Source organism: Oncorhynchus mykiss, chromosome 30 (genome assembly GCF_057628025.1).
Source record: "Oncorhynchus mykiss isolate SJ-2025 chromosome 30, ASM5762802v1, whole genome shotgun sequence".
NCBI lineage: Eukaryota > Metazoa > Chordata > Actinopteri > Salmoniformes > Salmonidae > Oncorhynchus > Oncorhynchus mykiss.
In genome coordinates, this window is record NC_143051.1 from 28804802 (window position 1) to 28823710 (window position 18909).

The 18909-nt window shown below is 41.1% G+C and overlaps 1 protein-coding gene across 4 annotated transcripts; it reads right to left on the reverse strand.

The window, feature by feature from the left end:
- Positions 1 to 641: 641 nt before the first annotated feature.
- On the reverse strand, positions 642 to 18149 carry LOC110488223 (death-associated protein kinase 2). 4 transcript variants are annotated; one of them, XM_021560356.3, is made up of 13 exons: positions 16885 to 17100; positions 12688 to 12912; positions 12429 to 12606; positions 11781 to 12002; positions 9237 to 9375; positions 8631 to 8760; positions 6325 to 6373; positions 4230 to 4256; positions 3889 to 4041; positions 3399 to 3444; positions 3196 to 3285; positions 2517 to 2603; positions 642 to 1971 (listed from the first exon to the last, which is right to left on the reverse strand). In XM_021560356.3, exons 3-13 carry the CDS (start codon positions 12491 to 12493, stop codon positions 1891 to 1893), a joined length of 1089 nt encoding a protein of 362 aa, XP_021416031.1. In that variant the 5' UTR covers positions 12494 to 12606; positions 12688 to 12912; positions 16885 to 17100; the 3' UTR covers positions 642 to 1890. The 4 variants fall into 4 exon arrangements, with proteins under 4 accessions (XP_021416031.1, XP_021416032.1, XP_021416033.1 ...); XM_021560357.3 differs by lacking the exons at positions 12688 to 12912; positions 16885 to 17100 and adding an exon at positions 18042 to 18149; XM_021560358.3 differs by lacking the exons at positions 12688 to 12912; positions 16885 to 17100 and adding an exon at positions 17844 to 18022.
- Between the last annotated feature and the right edge of the window lie 760 nt (positions 18150 to 18909).

The window sequence follows — 18909 nt, forward strand, 5'->3', positions numbered from 1 at the left end:
GGCCTAGACAATTCATGAGATACTTTATTATATCAACTAATTTTCGGGTTGATAATGGACCAGATAAAGCAATCAATTCACTACTGTTTTTTTCTGTATTGATCATCTCTCATCAATAGAGAAATCATTGATGGGCCAGCCCATGTATTCGTTCTTGTGCTTTATGGTTTACTCCTGCAGAGGGCGACCGAAGACTGTTGGAACCCGGTTGGAACCCTGCACTCATCCGAAAGGTTGTTTTTAATTAATAAATGTATCCATTTTAATGAAAAATAAGATGCTCCAGTGGGATAAATGACATAGGACTGTTTTTAAAGGAGAATTAGTACAATAAAGCCCAAAGGCTTATTTTAATTTTGGTCCTCAAAATATAGGCTACAGCTTCAAGAGTGGGCTATTACACAATGGTCATGCTCCTATTTACCCAGACACTTTTTAAAGAATGCGGCTTGACAGCATTCAGGTCCCCCCTGACCAACAATGACACATTGCAGAGTTAAACTAGTGCAGAGGTGCAAAACTCTGGTCTAAGTTAGAATATTAAGAGCTGATTAAATAGTATGGCCTGCACCATTGTTCGATTCCCTATGATTGAAAAAGTGTGCAAGGGGGATGATTCCAAAATGTATTCACAAAACCTGTTGACCACCATGTACCTTTATTTAAAATAACCACACTTAACACTGACAGTCGATTTAAGGTATTTTCACAAGGTTATAATCAAAGAAAACACATTCTTAAACTTCTTAAGAGAAACAGAAAACGTATATAGTTCTCACAAAAAGATCACGTTACTTGTCATGCATCAATGTATGATCTTCAGTAACACTACTAGTTCAGTAGAGCAGTGTTTCCAACCCTGGGTACCCCTTGACAAACACACCTCATTCAACTCACTGTGGGCTTGATGATTAGTTGACAAGTTGAATCAGGTGTGCTTGTCCAGGGTTAAAATAAAAATGTGTGCTGCTGGGTGTGCTCGAGGACTAGGGTTGGGAAACACTGCAGTAGAGCGTGGAGTGTTCAGAGTATTTACTGTATGCAGGACGACATTGTTTGGATTAGTAAAACTAGAATGTATTCATTGTCCTATTTCTAGGAGTAGAACCTTTAAAAGTTCATTTGCTGTGCTATTTATACTGGTCAGTCATCTTAAAACACTTGACCGTCGTACAATATGAGAGTACTTGGTAATCATGTTTAGGACACTAGATATTTTAAAATTGTATAGCATTATATAATATTGTATAATTGTATTATTATACTGTATATAACATAATACATGAATATTCCCCTCCTGACATCGTCCGACATGGATGGACGTCGAATACTGACTTGTATCACGGGTGACCTACCTGGCAATCCAGTACTGTTCATCCCCAAATCAGTAACTTCACCATAAGAACAATAATGTCACCCACCGCCTGCTATCAGTTGACCTTTACAACTGCAAAAGCACCATAAAAACATGCAATAAGCCACAGTAATGGTGAGCTGAACTCTAAAAACAAGTCATGCTTGGTTTTCTTAAATTTTACCCCATCGAGAGCCTTGTTAAATATCTGCTAACTCACAGAAGCCATCACACATTTGTACTTGTGCTCTTACTGGAATTATGTCCAATCCACCTGAAGTGCATTGAGCCTAAAGTTGAGCCTTGACAGGCCTCGTGCCGTAAATTCCATTCCACTTCATCAAGGAAAAGTCTCATGTAGGGACATAGAGCCCGAAAATTCCTTGTGTGCCCGGCGCTTGTGTCAGCCTGTCTTGGTCTTACTCTCCCTCGAGGCCTGGTAAAGGGGGAGTGCAAATACTGTAGGCTTGGTTGTGTCACTGTAAAGGAAACTGTGCACTGCAGCTTGGTGCTTTGTCTCCCCCTGGTGGTCGAGTCTATGAACTGTTGCTGAGTCGCCGGCGAATGAGTGAGGCTGGCTTGGTCTCTGTGTCCTCCTGGTCACTCTCACACGGTCTCTGACAAGGAGAGATATCGCAGGTTAGTTCTCATTTATCAGATTCACACTATAGGGCAGACAAATTATAGTGTGCTTGCTTGGTTATTTTATTTTCAGAACAGTTCAAGCAACTAAGATGAATGCGTAATCATGTAGGCCAGTCCAGTACAACTTTGTTTGGCTCGGTTTGGCTCAGTAGTGTGCAAAGGGAATTTGAATACAGTCAAGTTCTATGCAATGTTTTCTACCCCACGCTCCCTTTTTAGTCTTTATTTATGTTATTTTATAGATGTCCTCAAACACATAAAAACAAGAGATAAGCAAAGTTTGAATGATAAGCCATTTGAGTTAAGGATACAGTAGGCTATATCACCTGTTCATTTTCAAAGCCTGGAAATATAGAATTTTTGCAATGAATATCATTTAACAATAGAGGTTGGGGCACAGATGAGGTTGGGGCAAATAGAGGTTGGGGCAAATGAGGGGCACACTTAATGACCAATGTAATGGGTTTTGTTCAAGTGTAACTCGTCGTTGGACTGTCATGGCAGCCTTACTACTCACCAGTTCCTCGCCCGCCTGTGCACTAGTCTTACAAAGCAGCTTCAGTCGATGCAGCCTGTTACACATCCATACCATGTTATATGACATCTACAGAGAGGGAGAGAGAGCGAGAGGAAAGGAGATATGAAACAAGATAGAAAGAAAAGGGGAGGATGGAGGGAGGGGACAGCAGAACATAAGAGTCAGATGTTAGACAGAAAAAAGACAGATCAGGAGAACAGAAGAGTAAGTAAGAGTAAATTTCGACCCACATGTTGTGTCAACGTTTGCTGTTGTGTTATTTGAGCACCGCCCTTAACTAACACTACGATGTATAGGCCCTGTTTCTCAATGTGGCTGTACGTTCACAACCGGTTTTGTGTTTGTCTTGTGTAAAACTACATTTAGTGAACCTGTACTCTGTTGTCCCAGACTATAATGTCAGTGCACTTTGTGTTCTAATAGACAGTAGACTTGAAAAGGGCCTTTTCGGACTAAACATTACCGCGTCACGTTCATGCCCTGACTGTTAGTTTAGTTCCACAAGACAAGCATTGACTGTGTATCAATGACCTCCATTTGATATCATTATCTGTAATAAAACGCATGCACATTTTCAAGATTTGAGCTTTATTCAGTGTCATAATATGTGATATGGCATAAAATGATAGGACAAATATAAGACACATATCCTACTCACCTTCCATTTCCTCTTGGCATTGAACTTCTTAAAGGTCTTCATGTTGATGGAGGAGCGATTCCTGTTGGCCACCTGTTTCCGTGTCAGAGGCTAAAAAAAGAGGAAGCGTTGATGAGGGAAGGAGATTAATAACAAGTACACATATTAAACGTGCAATATTAAACCGTTTGTCGGGAGCAAAGCCTTGTGCTGCCGACTCTCACCTTGATCCAGGGGTGGTGTAGACACTCCTCAGCGGTCATTCTCTCACTACACAGAGACAGACCGACAGAGAGACAATAAGGATCGGCACACAGACAGACACACAGAGAAAGGCAGACAGGCAGGTAGTGGCAGCCACATACAGTCAAAGGGTAATCTATTAATTTCATACATGTAAGTTCATATTCTATTAAAAGCAGCTGGGGGAAAAAGCCGTCATTCTCAGCTGTCATTATTTCACTACACAGAGAAAGGCAGACAAACACTGGCAACTACAGGCAGCCAGACAAAGGGTGATATATTCATACAATACAGAGTTCCTATTCTATCAATAGTGGCTGAAAAAAACAAGTATCTGTCCATTTATGATAGGTGCAAAGTCACAAAATAAGTGATCCATTCACTATTACAGTCACCGATCCATATTTGTTCTTGACATCGTAAAAGGACATCCTAGTTGGCCAAATTACCCATGACCAATGCATTACTTACTTCTGATCTTTCACAAAGAGCTTCTGGATGAAGTCTTTAGCCATGGCGCTGGTCATGCTGAAGTGGTGGTCGTCAAACTTGTAGTTCAGGGCTATGATGTTCCTCAGTGTCTCCTCGTCCGTGTCCCCTTGGAACGGGGACAAACCACTCAGTCTGGAAAAATAAGCGGAGTCGGGGAAAAGAAGGTTGCTGTTACTATAGCCCAATTCCAAGTCAACAGAGGAAAATGGCAATATTTTCACATTTGTATAGGGTTATAGTAGACTAAGGGTTGATTTAGAATTGGGCATATGTGTAAATCCAAATGTACACTAGCACCCCCCTTTTCTCCCTCAACTTACAGTATGTAGGTGATCACTCCGATGCTCCTATAGGGGGATGTAAACACAAACAAAGATCTAACAGTCATGTGGTTATTTTGTTCATGGAGGCCCTAGAGAGGCTCAGTTCTTATCTCAATATCTTAACTTTATTCCAAAGGATGTAGACAGAGCTGTTGTGGTGAGTAGTTTATTAATGTTTGCGTTCGTATTTCCAAATGTACTATAATCAGCTTCCTCTAACATTTTCCTGCCTGAGGCTCTGGGGGAGGGGTATGACACATCAAAAACATAAGCCTGTGTTTGTCCCTAAAATAAACCTCAAAGATCAACACAGACATCTGAATGCTCATTTACTTTTTCGGGGATAGTCACAATGTGAAGTGTCCTGGGGTAAGTTGTTTTTTTCCCCAAAGTCCTTATATTTTTGCACCATTTATTAATGCTGGGGTGTAGCGCGTCTAGGTACACTCATATTCCACTGTACTACAATTAAGTCCAACCCTTTAGACTCAAAACAGTTAATCTCTGTGTAAAGAAAACACAGTATCTAGCCAAAACCCACTAGAGAATTGGGTTGTTATACAGTGGCTGAACTCAGAGTGAAGCTAATGCATTCAACCAGAAACAGTCCCACTGTGTTTTTAGGGAAAGGAGAGAGCGTGCCTACACATGCCTGAACGCATCCCAAAGGCTTAATGGAAGGGGGACATTCTTTGTGTGTGTATACAGTGCCTTGCGAAAGTATTCGGCCCCCTTGAACTTTGCGACTTTTTGCCACATTTCAGGCTTCAAACATAAAGATATAAAACTGTATTTTTTTGTGAAGAATCAACAACAAGTGGGACACAATCATGAAGTGGAACGACATTTATTGGATATTTCAAACTGTTTTAACAAATCAAAAACTGAAAAATTGGGCGTGCAAAATTATTCAGCCCCCTTAAGTTAATAATTTGTAGCGCCACCTTTTGCTGCGATTACAGCTGTAAGTCGCTTGGGGTATGTCTCTATCAGTTTTGCACATCGAGAGACTGACATTTTTTCCCATTCCTCCTTGCAAAACAGCTCGAGCTTAGTAAGGTTGGAGAGCATTTGTGAACAGCAGTTTTCAGTTCTTTCCACAGATTCTTGATTGGATTCAGGTCTGGACTTTGACTTGGCCATTCTAACACCTGGATATGTTTATTTTTGAACCATTCCATTGTAGATTTTGCTTTATGTTTTGGATCATTGTCTTGTTGGAAGACAAATCTCCGTCCCAGTCTCAGGTCTTTTGCAGACTCCATCAGGTTTTCTTCCAGAATGGTCCTGTATTTGGCTCCATCCATCTTCCCATCAATTTTAACCATCTTCCCTGTCCCTGCTGAAGAAAAGCAGGCCCAAACCATGATGCTGCCACTACCATGTTTGACAGTGGGGATGGTGTGTTCAGCTGTGTTGCTTTTACGCCAAACATAACGTTTTGCATTGTTGCCAAAAAGTTCAATTTTGGTTTCATCTGACCAGAGCACCTGGTGCTGGGAAGATGGATGGGACGGAGATTTGTCTTCCAACAAGACAATGATCCAAAACATAAAGCAAAATCTACAATGGAATGGTTCAAAAATAAACATATCCAGGTGTTAGAATGGCCAAGTCAAAGTCCAGACCTGAATCCAATCGAGAATCTGTGGAAAGAACTGAAAACTGCTGTTCACAAATGCTCTCCATCCAACCTCACTGAGCTCGAGCTGTTTTGCAAGGAGGAATGGGAAAAAATGTCAGTCTCTCGATGTGCAAAACTGATAGAGACATACCCCAAGCGACTTACAGCTGTAATCGCAGCAAAAGGTGGCGCTACAAAGTATTAACTTAAGGGGGCTGAATAATTTAGCACGCCCAATTTTTCAGTTTTTGATTTGTTAAAAAAGTTTGAAATATCCAATAAATGTCGTTCCACTTCATGATTGTGTCCCACTTGTTGTTGATTCTTCACAAAAAAATACAGTTTTATATCTTTATGTTTGAAGCAAGAGGTGTGGGATGGGTGTGTGTTTTGAGGTTCCATTTAGGTGTCTGTATATGCAAGTGTGTGTGAGTGTGTATGTTGGGAGAGGTAGCGGTACACACTCACCACATGTCCACAGCTGTGCTCAGAGGTTCGTAGTTGATCACTTCAGGGGCTGAGAAAGGGAGATATAATTATACAGTGAGCTCCAAAAGTATTGGGACTGTGACAAATGTTTTGTTGTTTTGGCTCTGAACTCCAGCACTTTGGATTTGAGATGATACAATAAAGTCTGGAATATGATTGAGAAAGTTAGACACTCAAATATCATACCTGCACAAAAATGCTAACCTCCCCTGTTATTGTAATGTTGAGAGGTTAGCATGTCTTGGGGGTATGATATTTGTGCGTCTGTAACTTTCACACTCATCATTATTCACAATTCATTCAGGACTGTCCGTAATCATGGTAGCAGCCACATTAATGTAGAAGTGTTTAGAAACATATTCTATTCTTATTTACAATAAAAGTGACTCCAAAATGACACAATACATTATTTACCACGGATTATTATTGGGCACAAAATGTTCTGAAACACAATCAAAACAAACAGCAAATGCATCCAACAACCTCATACTATTAATGTATCATTTCAAATGCAGTGTTGGAGTACAGAAACAAAACAAAAAATGGGTCACTGTCACAATAATTTTGGAGCTGTATGTACTATTATTATTATTACTACTGCTGAAATGAACTGTATTTCATTATCCTCATTGCATTGTATTTACTGAAATGCTGTACCACTATACTGCTTTGGCAATATGTACAAATTGTATTTCATGGCAATAAAGCAATCTGAGAGACTTGTCTATGCATGTAGCTGCATTCATGAAAAACACGCAAACCCCAAAGGCCTGTCAGACTTCACACTATCTGTGAAGGAAACATTTTCATTTTCAAGAATGCAAACTGAACACTGCATTTATCAGAAAACCATTCATAGATTGTTTGACTGGTAGGACCAACGCCAGTGACTTTGAGATAACTTCCTCCACCAGTCGTATTGTATTATTTAAACCTATAGTACTTTAGCTGCTACTGCTGGGCAAACACATTTGAATTCCAAACAGGACTCCTTTGTAACTATGCCAACCTTATCATGCTGACCAAATCTGTGTTGAAGCAGATAGTGTTTGACAGCTTGAGATGTGTGTCTTGGGGCAAACTACCAGTTGTTTCAAAATCTAATAGGATTTTAAGGATTATTTTGCTTTGTCATATATTACTAAATATGTAGAATATAATTACTATATTGATAAGAGGTTGCTGAAATTATCTGGGTTGGAGGGTAATGCAGTTATGACCTGAAATGGCAACTTTCCTAGACCATCCAAATCGCTTCCTGTTTCAATTGGAATTGCAACTACTCTAGTTTATCGTAAAACCATCAACACAGATCATGACACTGCACTTCTTGTACTGTCTCCATGGAAACACCTGGACCTAGAAATAGGAGCTCACTTCCACAGAAGAGACCTCAGCCACATAGGCACTGCATTACAAGGGGCCTGTTCAAATTCTTTAATAACGTATCTGCCCCTTTCCACCACACCTGTTTCCACTCCCAAATCACCCCTCCTCTGCCCTTTTCACCACTTTCAGTTCCCTATTTAACCAGCATGCTCCTTCCTACACACTTGAATAGTTTAAATCGGTGACGCCAAGGGGTGTGGCCCTGTCTTTCGTGTGATGATGAGGGTGCCTTAAGTTGTAGGAGTAAAATGTCAACCATGTATTTTATGCTTCCTGAACTTGTTGTATCCTTTATATCCATGCTATGATAATTACCTTTTATGTTTAGTCCTGGCAGCCTCCTTAGTTTGTGGTTATCTTAAGTCCATTCTCTGTAAGTCACTTGGTACTACTTTGACCTGTCTGCACTTTTTTTATGTTGATGTGTTTCAAACGTCTCCCTTTTGTATATCCCTTCCAGACCACCACATCCAATCCTATCTCCAAGGCCTTACAAGTCACATCCTTCCTACCGGCCTTACAAGCCCTAACTCCATTCCAAGCCCTCCCCCGTGTGCCTCTGTTCGTTCCCGTGTTCAACTGTGTAAGAAATACCCCTAAACCTGGATTTCTGCTACATCTCCGGATTCACATTCTGACTGATCCACCATGGTGGCAGAAACAGTCCTGAACGTAGCTTAGTCTGTCCTTGTCCTTTTCTTCTGTTCCTTCCTAAAAGTAATCACTGGTGTGAGAATTTGCATATAATGTAAGCAATAGGTTTCACTACAAAGCCCTCAAGAATCCAGTCACGTCAATAAGTTATTCACAACAACTGTAGGTAGAGGGGAAGGATGCGTGAATTTACATAGTATTTAAACAGGTCCTAACTCATATGAAAGGACTGTACTACTCACAAATGTACTGGGGGGTGCCACTCATGCACCTGTACTCCTCCCCCGACTGCAAGCAGTGGGCCAGCCCAAAGTCAATGATCTTAATGTCGGGGTTTGGTGCCATCTTGTCCGACAGCATGATGTTTTCCGGCTGATCGTGGAAGGGGAGTACACATTTTACATGCAAAATTAGGACAATCTGACCATAAAGGTCAGCAGCATGCTGACCGACCGGACCGTGAACAGCATGTTCTTCAACACCCTAGTGCACAGGCACACTCCCTTTAGTGGCAGCTGTGGATACAAACATGAGCATGCGACATGGACGTTTGCACTAATAAGTAGCAGTGTCAGCATGTTTGTGTGGTTTTGGGATGGATGAATACAGATATGCTCTTTTCACATTAAGCACTCATACCTAAAAGCCTAGGATTTTGGATTCAATAAATGAACAAGCTGTGTAGTACTATTTCTATGTGTAATACTACTTTAGCAGTGTTATTGGGGAGGTTAGCGTAAACCACTACTACAGACTATTGTAGCACTGGATTCTTAAATATCATATAGAGTGAGAACAAACTAAAGAAGTTGGATCATATGTCAAATCAACACACTAGCATAATTTACCTTTAAGTCAAAATGGCCTATTTGTTTGTTGTGCATAAAGCCCACGCCCAGTAGTATCTGCTTCATGAAGTCGATGGCGTCGCTCTCAGTCAGGTTCTCCTTCTCAGCAATGAAGTCAAACAGCTCTCCTCCACTAATACTGAAAGAGGAACGAGGAGAAATGGAGAGGTGTCAGAAATTAAAGGAAAATTCCCCCAATAAACTTATGGTATTTGTTTCATTAGTCCATTGTTGATATAGACCTAAAATGTTTCGCATGTCAGCAATAAGGTTTAAGATATAACTTTCAAAATACAGAAATACAGGCAGTGTGATGCATTTAGCATCATATGATCCGAAACGCATCATTAGGCTTGGGTGGTATCCCATACACACACACCTTCACTTTTCCACATTTTGTTGTGTTACAGCCTGAATTAGACATTTTGTCACTGGCCTACACACAATACCCCATAATGTCAAAATGGAATCATGTTGTAGAAATTTTTACAAATGTATTAAAAATGAAAAGCTGAAATGTCTTGAGTCAAGACATTAACCCCTTTGTAATGGCAAGCCTAAAGAAGTTCAGGAGTAAAAATGTGTTTAACAAGTCACATAATACGTTGCATAGACTCACTATATGTGCAATACTTGTGTTTTACATGATTTTTGAATGACTACCTCATCTCTGTACACCACACATGCAATTATCTGTAAGGTCCCTCAGTCGAGCAGTGAATATCAAACACAGATTAAACCACAAAGACCAGGGAGGATTTACAAAGCCTTGCAATGACGGGTATCTACTGGTAGATGGGTAAAAAACAGACATTGAATATCCCTTTGAGCATGGTGAAGTTATTACTTACACTTTGGATGGTGTATCAATAAACCCTGTCACAAAGATACAGCCATCCTTCCTAACTCAGATGCCAGAGAGGAAGGAAACCACTCAGGGATTTCACCATGAGGCCAATGGATCAACAACATTGTAGTTACTCCACAATGCTAACCTAACTGACAGACTGAAAAAATTAGGCCTGTACAGAATAAAAAAATACACATACATCCTGTTTGCAACAAGGCACTAAAGTAATACTGCAAAAAAATGTGGCAAAAAGCAATTCAGTTTTTGTCCTGAATACAAAGTGTTATGTTTGGGGCAAATCAAATACAGCACATTACTGAGTAAGTACCACTCTCCATATTTTCAAGCATTGTGGTGGCTGCATCATGCTATGTGTATGCTTGTAATCATTAAGGACAGGATCAAAAATAAACTGAATAGAGCTAAGCACAGGCAAAATCCTAGAGGAAAACCTGGATCAGTTTGCTCTCCACCAGACACTGAGAGATTAATTAATCTTTCAGCAAGACAATAACTTAAAACACAAGGCCACATCTACACTGGAGTTGCTTACCAAGAAGACAGAGAATGTTCCTGAGTGGCCGAGTTACAGATTTGACTTAAATCTACTTGAAAACCAATGGTAAGACCTGAAAATGGTTGTCTAGCAATGATCAATTTTGAAAAGGATAATGGGCTAATGTTGCACAATCCAGGTGTGGAAAGCTCTTAGAGACTTAACCAGAAAGACTCACATCTGTAATCGTTGCCAAAGGTACTTCTACAAAGTATTGAGTCATAGGTATGAAAACTTATGTAAATTAGATATTTCTGTATTTCATTTTCAATAACTTAGCAAACATTTCTAAAAACATGTTTTTACTTTGTCATTATGGGTTATTGGGTGTAGATGGGGGAGAGAGAAAAGTCCATTTTGAATTCAGGCTGTAACACAACAATATGTGGATTAAGTAAGGGGTATGAATAATTTCTGAAGGCACTGTATACCAGGGTATTTGAAAATAGCCACGGTATGGTTTTTCAATACCGTTAATAACCATTTAAACTATTTCTTTGATGTTTTTAAATAAATTGTAATATTTGTAGCTACTTTTTAATTAAATACCTGCAGTCAACTTGTGCAATATGTTAGGAGATAAAAAAGATTGCGTTCTTCATTTCACCTGTCGCAATTTTTCATTATAAAGCATACTGATAGCCTGGTACTGATGTTTGCCAGTTAAATATCTTGTAATTATTAAGTTAACTGTCTAAAATGTGCTAAATGCTCTGCAGTTGTGCATTCGGTGTGTTCATTTAGTAGCTAGTTAGCCATCTAGCTAAGTGACTAGCTTCTTCCAAAATCAAGCTTCACTTGGTAACAGTAGAGAATCCCCTCCTGGATCAAGAGCCTTACTGTCTAATATTTGAAGGTACGACAATCTAGATACCGCCCAAGCAGCATCATATGATGCAAACAAAATGCATCAAACAGGCTGTATTTCTGTATTTTGAAAGTTATATATCTTGAAAACTTGATTGCTGACATCCAAAACAGTTTGGGATTATATCAACAATGGACTAATGAAACAAATACCAAAATATCATTTTTGGGTGGAGTATTCCTCTAACTCTACTACATAATTCAGCCACATCATCGGAAATGAATGACTTGCCCTGCATGTATCTCATGTCAGACCTCCCCCTCCACTCACAGCTCCAGCACCAGCACCACCTCGGCCCGGCTCTCAAACACATCCTTCAGGGCCATGATGTTGGGATGCTGTAGGGCCTGCAGGACCTCAACCTCCCGTTCCACATTCTTCCTCTCCATGCCCAGCCGGCTGCTAGCGCACTTCCTGATCTTCAGGAACTTCCCAGCCCAGCGAGCCCCTGTGGCCCGCTCGCGCACCTCCCTCACCTGCCCAAAGTGGCCACTGGGGTGACGACAGATTGAGACAATTTAGTTGTTGTTTGGAAAAGTTTTGAAATAGGTAGGTCCTTCCTGAGCTTGTCCAATAAAAATGTGTTCCTACTGAACACAACAGATTTATTTATGTTGTGTAATTGCAATGTAATTTTTTACAATGCCTTGCAATGAAGGGCACCTTATTGGTAGATGGGTAAAAAAATAAAAATTTTTTTTTTTTTTTTTAACTCTTGACATTTCAGTATTTTCTTTCTATACACAATTATGTCAGTTTCTGAATTATTCCAATTGCTTACATTGAATGTTAGTTCACATTGAGCTATGCAGCAAGACAGCATATGCAAAATTGACCTTGAAAAGTAATTGAACTTAAAATACCTTCCTCACTTAAACAGCCTCATGCAAGAATACCTTTTATAATGTCCATCCTTACCTCCCAAGTACTTCTCCGATCTCATAGAGGTCTTCCACATTCTCAAGCATATTAAAGACGGCCATACTTGTCTTTTTCTCCCCAGTTTATCCCTCCGTTTCCACCCACTATATATTACTGCTGGTTGAAGTCCAAGTACTGCATGGTGAGCTCAAATATCGCTTCACCAGGTCGGGACCTGAACAAAGAGAGAAAGAAAACAATTAATATCACAGTTCTAAAGCAAACGTGATAGCATGCAGGGGTATTCAACTCTTACCCTACGAGGTTCGGGGCCTGCTGGTTTTCTGTTCTACCTGATAATGAATTGCATACATCTGGCGTCCCGGGTTAGAGGGGAAAAATGAAAAACAAAACAGTGTAACTGGCTTCGAGGTCCAGAGTTGAGTTTGTGGGGCATAGGGGATAAATTGAATCCTGACTTTTGGGGGGGGTGGGGTCTTTATTATGGATCCCCTTGGCAGCAGCTACTCTTCATGGGGGTCTAAACACAACGCACATCACACAAAAACAAACAACAAAAAAATTCAACAGTACATCATATTACATCATTACACCACTACATTTCTATAAGACAAAATGTATAATACCACCAATATTGAGATGTGCTTCAGATGTGCACCCGCAACTCAAATGTTCAGACATATCTTCAGTTGAGGCCAATGGATGATATTAGCTTGAGTTCGAGTTGTAGGCCTACGTGCATGTCTGAAATTAGGATTTGGCTCATAATAAAACAGGGGGCTCTATTACAGCACAAATAAGTTAAAACCATAAACAGTGACAGAACAATGAATCAACAGTGGTGGCATAAGGGTCGTTCCATTTGATTTAAATCATTTCTGGACCGCACCCATTTTGAAGGAATTGCAAATAAGTCTGAACCGATTGGCAAACGTACTGCAAATTGAGAAATCAAGTGACTAAACTGAACAAAAAGAAGAAGAAACTAAACGATGAAACAAAGATAAATGACATAAAGAATGATAGTAAAAAGCTTTGGAACACCTTAAATGAAATTTTGGGTAAAAAGACAAACTCAGCTCCATCATTCATTGAATCACAAAACCCACTGATAGTGCCATCTACTTTAATTATTTTTTCATTGGCAAGATTAGCAAATTTAGACATGACATGCCAACAACAAACGCTGACTCTATACATCCAAGTATAAGTGATCAAATTATTAAAGACAAACATTGTCAATTTTCATTCCGTAAAGTGAGTGTGGAAGAAGTGAAAAAATTACTGGTGTTTGACAACTGGGATGGAAAATGACTGAGGATAATAGTGGACGATCTTGCCACTCCTATTTGCCATATCTTCAATCTAGGCCTACTAGAAAGTGTGTGCCTTCTGGCTTGGAGGGAAGCAAAAGTAATTACGCTACCTAAGAATAGTAAAGCCCTCTTTACTGGTTCAAGTAACAAAATACTGTAATAAATCATATTGAAATTGAGAAAGTTTTTAGTTCCAAAAATATTCCTAATTTCTAGTATATAAATGCTGCCTCAACTCAAGGCAGGCTCGATTGGCCCTGTTATTCACTCGTTTTAACTTTACTATCTCCTACCACCCTGGGTCCAAGAATGGGAAGAGGTGAATAGGTTTTCCAAAGCCACCCATTTTATTCCCCTTCCCAAGCTACCCTCAACCAAGGAGGCTGCCATGCTCATGCAACACGTCTTCCGGATCCATGGACTTCCGGTCGACATGGTCTCTGATCTTGGTCCTCAGTTCTCGCCCCAGTTCTGGAAGGCGTTCTGCACCCTCGTTGGGTAGTCGGCCAGACTGTCCTCAGGTTTTCACCCCCAGTCTAACGGCCAGTCGAAGCGAGCCAATCAGGACCTGGAGATAGCTCTTTGTTGCCACCTTTCCGCCAACCCCACCACCTGAAGCCAGCAACTTGAATGGGTGGATTACATCCGCAACACCCTTCCCTGCTCGGCCAAAGGCAGACCACCACCAGAACCCGGCTCCCGCTATCGTCTCGGGCAGAGGTTATGGCTTTCCACCCAGGATCTGCCCCTCTGGGTAGAGTCCCGTAAACCCCCTTATTGACCCAATCTCTAAAATCCTTAGTCCCTCTGCTATTTGTCTTCTGTTGCCCCGCACCCTCAGTATACATCCCACTTTTCATGTGTCTAGGATTAAACAGCCCTTTGTCTCCTATTTCCAACCATGGTGTGAAAACAAACAATTAAAATAACAGGCTAAAACCCTCAGAAAGCCTAAAGTGTTAAAGTAAATCAAACCATTGGTGATCAGTTTTGAAAGGATTACTGATAATAACTGTTGGGAAGTATTCTCCTTGAAGAAGTCCAGTCGTGCCCAATATAATTAACCCAATGCAAAAGCCAAATATGGCATGAGAAAGGGAGAAAGAACGAGAGAAAAAGAGAGAGAAAGAGAGCGAGAGAAAGGGAGCAAGGACAAGACGGGTCAACTTGAACAGTTTTCAATCATATAAAGTAGGAGAGGGAGCAAGGGAAAATCAAATTGTATTTGTTACATGCACCGAATACAACTGGTGTAGACTTGCTTATGAGCCCTTCCCAACAATGCAGAGTAAAAAAACTATAACAAAATACAAATAGTAATAAAAGAGGTATAAAATACACAAGAATACAGACAAGAGAGACAGAGTGAGCTAACGACCTCTCGCAGGACGAGACAGAGGAGAAGGGAGATACGTTTAGGCATAAGACAGAAGAGGGAAGAGCTGGATCGGAGAGAGAGAGAAAGCGCAGGCTCTCTGAAGAAAGAGTGAGTCGGAGATGATACCAACAGGGGACGAGAAGTGGTCAAGTTACTGTTGAACACACCATAGTCAGTCTGTCTGTCTGTCTGACAGTAGGGAAATATGTCTATTAGTGACAGCATGTGAGTCTTCCTGTATACTCTTTCACTCTCAGACTCTGACTGTATTTATGCATGTCCCCTCCCCTCAGCCATGTGCTACAAATCATTCCTATATGTTGTTGCCTCCCATGTGGAACAGTAAATCCAATGCCAGACTCTACCAATAAGAGATTCCCGAGACTCCCCTCGTGATCCACCCCCAGCTTCCTACCCCAATACCATGAAGTCAACAAAAGTACAACATTCTGAGAACAACTGTGTTGATTCAAGAACCAGCTCCCGCGCAACTACAAAAGCACCCCTTCCCCCAATATCACTACAGTGGCACAATGGCCCTTGTCTTTGAATGGTGCACTATGACGTCATCATGTCAAGAGCTCCGATAAGTGGCTAAAAGTGAGGCCTCGCTCCTGAACGTGGGCCAAAACAGACAGACTGTGGCCTACTTCTTCATATTATTTTAACTGGGCAAGTGGGTTGAGAACAAATTCTTATTTACAATGACGGCCTACCCTGGCCAAAACCGGACGAAGCCGAGCCAACTTATCACCACCCTATGGGACTCCCAATCACGGCCGGCTGTGATACAGCCTAGATGTGAACCAGGGACTGTAGGGACACCTCTTGCCCTGAGAGTCAGTGTCTTAGACCTCTGTGCCACTAGGGAGCCCTAGGGCACTCTATTCTGAAGAATAAGTGTGAGGAAGATGTTGTTTCGGCTTGCCGGAGCCAATATGCCTCTATCCAGAACATATGCAGTCGTTGGACTATAAGGAGTAACGTTATGCTCCTTCAATCCATTACTGGGCTACTGCAGACCCTGACCACACCTGTGTGTCTAAGCGAATGTGATCTGTTCATTTTTCAACATTATGTTGAGTTTGTGTGTGTGTGTGTGTGTGTGTGTGTGCATATAAAGTCGTTGACCAGCTAGTCATTGGAATACATTTGTAGAAAATACTACTACGAATTCCTAACTGAAGTGATCACCACATAGAGCAAAATATTTAGAGAAGATTATGATCATGTGCAAACCACAATAATGATATGAAAGCTGGATAGGTTGGAATTGGGGAAATACGAAAGGCAATGGGTAGAAAGAGAAGTAAGGGTGCCTAAACTTTATGCAAAGCAAAACTTTTTTTAATCAGAAGCTCTGACCAACCAGGTATGAAAAAAAAAATCCCGTAACTCACACCAAACATCGACGCGCACAATGTATCCAAAAGAAACCGTGCGTAACGTGCCAACCTTTCTCATGTTCAAATGACCAACCTTCAGATTCTGTCAATCCATTACTACCATCAGGTCGTAGCAGAACACAACCCGATAAAAATGTATATTCCAAAAGGTATTCCACCGTTTTTAGTCAGGAATGAGCGAGAGACAGAGCGCTATGATTGCTGCAATGATGCGCAATGAATGGACTTTGAAAGAAAATGGGTGATATGACTTAATTATGTGTTAATAACGTATTGTACAAACATGTGGTGTGTAGTCTGGGTGGATTATATATTTAGAGAGAAGCATAAATCATAGAGAAAATACCGAAAGTAAAAAATGCCTCGAGAAGAACATGAGGAGAAACACTCACCCAACTGAATGCCAGAATGCCGTTTGGTCTTCTAATGCGTTGCAATTACTTTTCCTTCGTGACGAGGACGACTAGACAACGACGAAGCAAACTTTCCTGTGCCATTTGTAAATAGGCCTACAGCCAGAGTTCTTTGCAGTTAACCGTGGAATGCGGAAAAGTTCACCTTATTTCTGCCCCTCCTTCAGTTTCTGTGTAACTTTGTTGGGAGTGCTCGCTTGCCAAGGTGCAGCCCCGCTTTGCCTCGGTTGTCACTAGTTACCACAGCCACAAAGTCAAAATTAGCTATCATAGAAATGTATGAAAACTAAAATGTTTTTGGTCTTAACTTAAGGTTAGGGTTATGTATACGGTTAGCAGTGTGGTTAAGGTTAAAATATTTTCAAGATGCATTTTTTTTAAATAGGCGGGTTTAGCCATAATTATGACTTTGTGGCTGTGGTCGCCAATGACGATGCCACGAGTTCTTCATTCTAGTCATGCATTGCTCAAGGAAACTGGGCGCGCGCGCGCACACACACACACACACAATATTACACACGTATGGACTTGAAACTCTCACAATTAATATGTTATGATGACTACTGGTATGTGGTACTGATACAATACAGACAACACATTCCCCTGGGAGAAGCGCAGAGAACTCATACAGGATCAACTCAGAGCTCACGATGCTCTTCGCTCAAGAACACACACGCACCCAATTCCCATCACATCAAAGTAGTACCACTACACACACAAGCAGATGTACAGTAGGGTATCACACAAACACGAACTAGGATAGAGAATGTGATTGTAAAGTAGCCTATGCATTACCAATATAAAATTACCCCCCCCCCCCACACACAAACACACACACTACATGGAGAGAATGGCATGTCGTACAAAACACTACAACCGGTATTTACAACTGTGTGCACTTCATTTTACAATGGACTCATCTGGATGAAAATACTTACCTGCAATTGATTGGAATCCCGCTCTCGGAATATCGCCTATTATAATCATTCAGGTAACGTTGTTTCGTTTGAGTCCCGATATACCACAGCAATGCAACATTATCTGATACAGAAAAGCAGCACATAGCTGGGGTATGAGTAAATAACGGTAACGTCGTTTTACGCACGAAAGGCGTAATGCTATGGAAAGGGGCTCACCTGTTTTTAAAACTGTCCTCGTGGCTACACACGGAGACGTCAAGAGTCGTTCCAGTCCAGCCGAGGTCTGAAATTGATGCACGCACCAGGCTGTTTCAAACAAGGAAAGCACTCGGAAAGTATTCAGACCCCTTGACTTTTTCCACATTTTGTTACGTTACAGCCTTATTCTAAAATTGATTAAATCGTTTTTTCCCTCTCATCAATCTACACTCAATACCCCTTATGGACATAGCAAAAACAGTTTTTGGACATATTTGCTCATTTATTAAAAATAATAAACTGAAATATCACATTTACATAATTAATCAGACCCTTCACTCAGTACTTTGTTGAAGCACTTTTGCTAGCAGATACAACATTGAGTCTTCTTGAGTATGACACACCTGTATTTGGAGAGTTTCTCCCATTCTTTGCAGATCCTCACAAGCTCTGTCAGGTTGGATGGGGAGCTTCGCTGCAGCGCTATTTTCAGGTCTCTCCAGAGGTGTTCGATCAGGATTCAAGTCCGTGCTTTGGCTGGACCACTCAAGGACATTCAGAGACTTATCCCGAAGTCAATCCTGCGTTGTCTTGGCTGTGTCGTTGTCCTGTTGTAAGGTGAACCTTCACCCCACTCTGAAGTCCTGAGCGCTCTGGAGCAGGTTTTCATCAAGGATCTCTCTGTACTTTGCTCCATTCATCTTTCCCTCGATCCTGACTAGTCTCCGAGTCCCTGCAGCTGATAAAAATCCCCACAGCATGATGCTGCCACCACCATGCTTCGCTGTAGGGATGGTGCCAGGTTTCCTCCAGACGTGACGTTTGGCATTCAGGCCAAGGAGTTCAATTCTGGTTTCATCAGACCAGAGAATCTTGTGTCTCATGG

Excerpts from the sequence above, each read along its gene's own strand:
- LOC110488223 (XM_021560357.3), bottom strand. The coding sequence starts at position 12,493 with ATGGCCGTCTTTAATATGCTTGAGAATGTGGAAGACCTCTATGAGATC. Across the intron at positions 12,003-12,428 it reads ATCGGAGAAGTACTTGGGAG|TGGCCACTTTGGGCAGGTGA; the intron begins GTAAGGATGGAC and ends TCGTCACCCCAG. Across the intron at positions 6,374-8,630 it reads TGGCACCCCCCAGTACATTT|CCCCTGAAGTGATCAACTAC; the intron begins GTGAGTAGTACA and ends TCCCTTTCTCAG.